A 7456-nucleotide genomic window follows, 5' to 3' on the forward strand; every position below is an offset into this window, starting at 1 on the left:
CCAGTACTAGGTGGGGCTCCCCCGAAGGGAGACCCCATGAGAGCAAGTGAACTAAGCCAGAAGGCCATGTCCACCTACTCCCAAGACGTTCAGAGCTGGCCCGAGGACCGGCACCCTAATCTCACAGTGAACAAAACGTGACAAACATAGGCTTAAATATAAGAAAGTGGGGGAAAGGGATAGTGAAGAGGAGAGTGAAAAGAAGTGGTCATTGTGTTCAACAATGACCAGGCCCTCCGGCCAGGAATAAAAAATTCCTCCGGTCCTAGCCAAAAGGCCCGGCCCAGGAGGCAGGTGCTAAAGAAAGCGTGTATCTGGTGCAGTGTATCTTAAATCAATGTGTCCCTCACACACAGTGATCTTCAGATACCCCTGGACTGCCACTCCAGGGGCACATGCACCATAGGCTTTTCCTTCCAAATCTACCCCCCCCCCTACCAGCCAGTGCAGCCCTCCACCCCTGCCAGCTAGAGGGCCCTTCAAGGTTTTCTTGGGGAGAACTGCCGCTCCAGTTAGCAGCCTCCGCCAATACTAGCCCCTCCAGACTCTCCGTCAACCCGGCGGATTTATTTATTTATTTATAAAAATGCTTATTGGGAGCGCAGTCATTACCCAAAAGGCCTCGATGCGCTCAATGGCCTTACCCCGTCAACTCTGAGGGCAGTACCAGCTCCTCCTACCGGATCGCTGATAGAGATAGCACTTACACCAGCCAGCCAGAAGGCCAGACTAGAACTCGGCAAAAAGACCGAGACCAAGCGCAGCACCCATCCTCACCAGGAGCACCCTTCCAGATGGCTCGGACTCGAATATGGGACGGCCCCCAGTAACTGTCGGGCAGCACGGCGTAGTGCCTGCTGAAACCATCCTTTCAGGTGCAATGATGTCATTGGATTGCATCCACCCTCCCCATGTAGGAGGCGCTTCAGCGCTCCGCTGACAACTGATAAGAACAGATACCACACTCGATCCTAGCCAAAAAGCCGAGAAGCAACAGGGAAGACACCACGATCAGCACGGCCAGAGTGCAATGGCCGAGCCTCGCCCTGATTGACTTAATGATAGAGAGCACCTGCGATATGCTCAGCACTTCACCATACCTCCCATCCACAGTCCAATACTGCCACTTGCCGATTCAGAAATCCAGCTCATAGAGAGGGGAGAGAAGAAAAAACAAAGGAGAATGCTCATAGTGTAATATGGCCGAGGGAAAAAAAGCAGAGATTGTGGACTGATTAGAGAAACCACACTCAGGAATCCTCTGCACATAGACAGCCTGTAGATACAGCTCAGTGCGGCGATCTTCTCATGCGGATGTAGGTCCGTCGATCGCGTCACTTAGGCTTCTCCCCCACTAGTATCGTCAGTGGTCACATCCGCACTGAGCTGTATCTACAGGCTGTCTATGTCTATCGGAGGTGCTCTCTATCATTACGTCAATCCTACATGCTGGAACTTTGGTTTGTTTCTTGCTGCTTTTACCTGGTGTTTTTCACTTCACAGTGTTTGCACTGATGCACAAGTGCATTTTATATATGCTTGTGGACTTTTTTGTTTTTGTATTTTGTTTCATCCGACCGACGTAACTTTCCTATGCCGTCGTATCGTGGGCGCATATTTACGCTGGGCGTATTTTCCGTTCCCATATGCAAATGAGGGAGATGCGCCGATTCACGAACGTAGTTGCGCCCGGCCCATTATATACGCAGTTTGCGTAAGTCGTACGTCCGGCGTAAAGTTATTCCCCATATATGAGGTGCAACTCATGCAAAGGTATGGAATAACCAGGGAGCACAGCCGTCGTATCTTTTGTCATTTACGTTGTACGTGAATATGACTAGGCGTAGGTTACGTTCACGTCGTAGGCAGTGATTCGACGTATCTTAGGCAGTTGTTTCGACGTGATTCTGAGCATGCGCACAGGGATGAGGCCACGGGACGGCGCATGCGCCGTTCATTTTAAGTACTTCTATGATGCTTGGCCCATTTGCATGGGGTCACACCTCATTAGCATGGCTCACACCAACTTCCACCTACGCTGGCTTACGCAGAGGAAACCCAGCGTATCTTTAAGAGCGAGTGGGAGCGAGTGCTTTGTGAATCCAGTGCTTGCCTCTGTGCGCTGCGCCGGCGTAGCGTAAAAGATATGCAACGCCGGCATAAAAATGCGCCGATGTATGTGAATCCGGCCCTTGATGTGTACTGTACAATAGCAAGGGTTGATTTAGCGCATTCATTCTATTTTGTTAAAAAAAAATTTCACTGGTTTAGCACCTTTTTTATGTATTCAGCTTTATCATTTGGTTATTTTTGTTGTTGTTTTTTTCCCCTTATATGATCATATTAGTGCTGTAGTACCTTTTTTTATATATATTAATATTATACCTCCTCTTTGATGTAATGTGAAAAATGCTACACAATGTTTCTCGTACAATAACTTCACGTCATATTTTAATGTCTTCAGGTAATGAAACTACGATGAACTCAACCCAACAAATCGAGGTCCACATACTACACAAAACGTTTTTACATGAATTTAAAGAACATATGAACAGCTGGTTGGTGACGAAGTTTGTGCCCTCCATCTACACCGTGGTTCTCCTCGTGTCTCTTCCTCTCAATATAATGGCGATCATTGTGTTCTTGGTGAAGGTGAAGGTGAAGAAGCCGGCAGTGGTGTTCCTGCTGAACCTAGCCGCTGCCGATGTTCTCTTTGTTTGTATTCTTCCTTTCCACATCGTGTACAGATTCTCAGGAAATAACTGGATGGTGGGGGAAGGGATGTGCCGATTAGTCACGGCCATGTATTTAAGTAACATGCGTGGATCCATCCTGCTGATGACGAGTATCAGTGTGGACCGGTTCCTGGCTCTGGTCTACCCGGTCCAGTCCCTTTCCTGGCGCACAGTGAGAAGAGCCTGGCTGGTGTGTTGCTGCATCTGGGTGATATCGATGGTCAGCACCGTGCCGATTCTCATAAGACAACAAACCCGACCATTCCCTGACCTTAATATCACAACTTGTACCGATATTCTGGATGCCGAATCGGTTGAAAGGTTTCATGTTTACTACTATTTCCCCTTTTATATCGCACTTTTCTATTTCTTACCTTTAATTATTACAACCGTCTGTTACATTGGAATTGTCCGCAGTCTCAGAGCACCGAGCATGAAGGGCGCCCAGAAGAGGTCCCGAGCCGTCCTCCTGACTGCGGTTGTGCTGTGTGTGTTTGTCCTCTGCTTTGGCCCAGCCAATGTTATTTGGTTCATGCATTACCTGCAGGTCTATAACCAAGGTAATAACTTACTGTACACTGTCTACATTATCAGTGTCAGTATGAGCAGTGTCAGTTGTTGTCTGGATCCTCTGATCTATTACTATGCGTCCTCAGAGTGGCAGAGACACGTCTACAGCCTGCTGGGATGTAAGAGAGAACAGACACCACCAGTAGGCCATCAGAGGGTCCTCCTCCACAAAGACCAGACACAGAAAACTCCCAACAAACCGTCTGAAACTTCCCGGGTTCTATAACTGGAGGAGGCCAAACATTTCCAGAAAGTGTTGCCAGTGTGATCCCTGTTCCCCCCAGTGTTGCCAGTGTGATCCCTGTTCCCCCCAGTGTTGCCAGTGTGATCCCTGTTCCCCCCAGTGTTGCCAGTGTGATCCCTGTTCCCCCCAGTGTTGCCAGTGTCTCTCAGTGTGCTTTCTGTACCTTCAGTGTGGGCAGGCTGGCCTGTCCTAGACTCCTTGTGTACCTGCTTTCCCTAAGATCTTTGTGCATTTCAGTAATCTTCATACATTGTACCTCTGTGTTTCTGTAAGCTCGGTATCCCACTGCTGCTAAGATACTCCTGTTGTCCTGTGAGTCCTGCTTGTCTGTAAGACCAGCTCCTCGGTGCTGCACTATAGTCTATATCCTGCAATTCCTGTGAGTTCTGTATTCTGTGCTTTCCTGGATCCTCGCCTTTATGCTTCCTTGCACTACGCCAGCGGTAGCCTGCATGGACAAGCTCTCTGACCATGTCACTATCCAGCTGGCAGGATGCATGGAGGGCGAAGGATCCAAACCATACATGACGACAGTCCTTAGAATGTGTTGTTAGAATGTTCTTGTGCAGATTGTAGAGCGATGGTTTGACTTCTAATATTGTACAGAGGTACTTCACATTGTGGGTCATAGTCAGCATTCCACAATACCAGAAATGAATGTCATCCTGTTATACGTTGCTTCTACAAAATCCTCAGTGAAAGTTTTAAAATGTATTTTGGAAATTCATAAATTGTGTTAATGTGTGTGTCTGTCTCTAGTTTATGAACTTCACTTTTATTTTGTAACTCTTCTCTTTTTTAAATAAACTTCCAAATCCGATCCCTGTGATCAGTGGTTGTTCTTTTCTTTATAAGATAACAGAAAGATGAACTTTAGTCACCCTCCTCCATGTCCCCCCCCCCCATTCTTACCTCTTCTCAATTTGGGTCCTGCTGTGATCCTCTGCACCGCTGTCAGAGTCCGGATCCTGTGGCGCCATCTTTGGTCCTGACATCAAGTTTCTGGTCTCTCTTCCTGGTTCAGGCAGCCAAGCCCCACTGATGACATGGTGCTGGGTCCACCCACATCCAGCCTCATGAATGGAACCTGAAGCATCCTGAGATATACGACATGTGAGTTCCAGGAGTTCTCGAAACACAGATTTTATCCTTGCCAAGGAAAACATGGTGGTTTGGGGACGAGGCTGACTTTTTAAGCTCTGAAGACCCCTTAGATTCCTTCTGGAAATGGTTCTGGAACTCCAATATTTATACACAGATATGGAGGGGATAGAAGAGATAAAACTATTGAAGAGGAAGTGAAGTCTGTTCAGTGGTGGCCCGTCCATTAGGGGCGGGCGCCGCCCCCTCTCTCCACACCACCACCGTGCATCTATCCACAGCTGCCGCTGCCACCCCTGTTCAAGTGTCCACCCACTTTTCGGACGCCGGGTGCCTGAATTGCAGCAGCGGGGGTGTATTTTTGAAGCAGCTGATTAGAGCCATATGCTCTAATAGTCTTCAATATATGTGTGCTCGTGGCGCAGAGCGTTGCACCATAAACCCACCCAGGTGTTACAACAGCGAATAAATATTCGTTTTCTGATTGGCTGAAAAGAGAAGACTCCCATTTAGCCGCCGAGAAGAAGGAAACGGAAGCCAGAGCCTCACCTGTGGAGAACAGGGGAAGAGAGAGCCTTGCCGCAGCTAAATGCCTGGGAGAAGCACATCTGATGGGGTGGCAGAGGCTTGTTTATGATGGTGGACTGTGGATGGGTCTTCCGTTATAAATGCTGAGTGTACAATCTCGGCATGGTTTTGTGCCAGGCAGAAGTAGCTTCATACACACACATGAGAGTCATCAACCCGTCTAATTAAGATGGCGAAGATTCCAAACATGGTAGAGGATCCAGAGAAGATGGACTAGCCTACCATGAAGGGGAGTATAGTCATCTCAGAGCTGGAAGGGAACGCCCTTAAGGTAGGTCTGCCATAATGTACACATTTGAATACTTTCACATTATGGTAAGAATCTCCTGGGGGCTCAACATTCTGCATCTGGGGATAAGTAAATACAAGGTAAGCCGGGTATCCCCGGCTGTGTAATAAAAGATCATGAATATCGCTGACCAAATATATCCACAAAGCCATATGTGGTCAATAACATTACCTAGGAGACCCCGCCCCTTTGTTTACATTTATTGGCAGGATCTGTGATATGTAATTTCATGTGAGTGAGCCCTTGGGGAGGACCATGTTGATGTGGGCGAGATTATTTTCTTTTAGCCGGTCAATTGATGAATTTATATCGCTGGACAAGATTAACGATGGATGTTCATCATGGGACATTATTTTGGGTTATTTATTTTTAAGGACTTGTCAAAAAGTGTGGTGTCATTATTTACTGTTTATACAATGCACCCCTTTATAATCAACATGGGGGGCTGGTATCTTGAAACCCCTCATCTTAAAAGGGGCTTCCAGATTTTGATTTCCAATGACACTCTGCCTACAGACCCCAACAACCACCAGGCCAGGGTTATGTGGAAGAGGCCCTTGTCCTCATGGAGAAAGAACTCCCCCATCTTGAGGGTATGTGGCCTGGTATGGTTAGGGGAGCACATAATCATAACTCCACCTTTCCTGGCCAGCCAGGCTTCATGCTAAGATCAGGTTCTGGTATTAATTTTTGGGGAGCGCATGTTTTCTTTAAGATTTTTGTGTGGGGGTTCCCCCTTTAAAATTCATACCTGATGTCAGAACCTTTATGAAGAAAATGGCATTTTTTAATACAGCTTACCTGTAAAATCCCTTTCTTGGGAATACATCACGGGAGACAAAGCCTTAATTACTTAATGGGTTATGTAGTCACCACAGGTGATTGGACACTGGCAAACCCAATTAAAATTGAGTTCCTCCACCTTATATAACCCCTCCCAAATGTAGAGTACCTCAGTTTTGTAGCAAAGCAATAAGTGTTTCAATGTTTAACTCTGAAGAGGGGTGGGAGCTCTGTGTCCCGTGATGTATTCCCAAGAAAAGGGTTTTACAGGTAAGCTGCATTAAAAAATCCTATTTTCTTGATCATACATCACGGAACACAGAGCCTTAAATACTTAATGGGATGTCCCATAGCAATGCTAAAATTTGAGGGGAGGGAGACACAGATCAGAATAAGGCCGCCATCGAGCCAATAGATCTATACTGCTGCCTGCAGCACACTACGCCCTAAGGCGGCATCCTCATAGCCTCTCGCATCTACCTGATAGAATTTAGTAAATGTATGGACCGAAGACCAAGTAGCAGCCTTACAGATCTGAGCCATGGAGTCCTGGTGATGCACTGCCCATGAAGCACCAACTGCTCTAGTCGAGTGCGCTTTCACCTGAAAATGAGGGATCTTCTTTTCTAAACCATAGGCCTGTAACAGATGCTTTTTCCGCTGGCTGTTCCCCTTTCAAAACAGGCACTTTGAGCGCAGTAGTGCGTTCCATGCTGGAACGCATACGGCGCTCGCGCGATGACCTTATCGCCCAGCGTTGTGATGCGTTTCCAACTTTGAACGCGGAAGTGCGCCGTTTCACGGTGGTCAATTGAATCAGTGCTAATGCACTACACCTTTTCAATTGCCTATAGTTGCCAGTACAACTCGTGTATTACTTTGTGTACTCTCAAAGTACCTGAGCTATATTGGCTCTCATATGCAACTAATACTTGTTACTACAACTACTTACTACGTGCTTGACAGAAGTATAAAATACTAATAGGCCTCGTCCTAATTGTTGAACATGTTCGCTCTAACTTTTCTATGCTAGGGGTTGATGCTTTTTCATAGCATCTCCCCTAGTGGCCTAATACATTCCTATATGCTCAAAGTGATATGATGTGGAGAACCCCCAAACTCCTGTTGCGAGGAGTGTTCGCCTGG

The 7456-nt window shown here is 47.0% G+C and overlaps 1 protein-coding gene and 1 pseudogene across 6 annotated transcripts in view; one reads left to right on the forward strand and one right to left on the reverse strand.

The window, feature by feature from the left end:
* Positions 1-4107, forward strand: part of LOC120924739 (proteinase-activated receptor 1-like) — a 35611-nt gene extending 31504 nt beyond the window's left edge. For all 6 annotated transcript variants that reach the window (XM_040335756.1, XM_040335755.1, XM_040335760.1 and 3 more), the window contains one exon: positions 2465-4107. In XM_040335756.1, coding sequence (XP_040191690.1) covers positions 2465-3531 — 1067 coding nt within the window. In that variant the 3' untranslated portion in view covers positions 3532-4107. The remainder of the gene's footprint in view (positions 1-2464) is intronic.
* LOC120925260 lies at positions 889-995 on the reverse strand (annotated as a pseudogene).
* Positions 4108-7456: the final 3349 nt, after the last annotated feature.

Source organism: Rana temporaria, chromosome 1, assembly GCF_905171775.1.
Source record: "Rana temporaria chromosome 1, aRanTem1.1, whole genome shotgun sequence".
NCBI classification, from domain to species: Eukaryota; Metazoa; Chordata; class Amphibia; order Anura; family Ranidae; genus Rana; species Rana temporaria.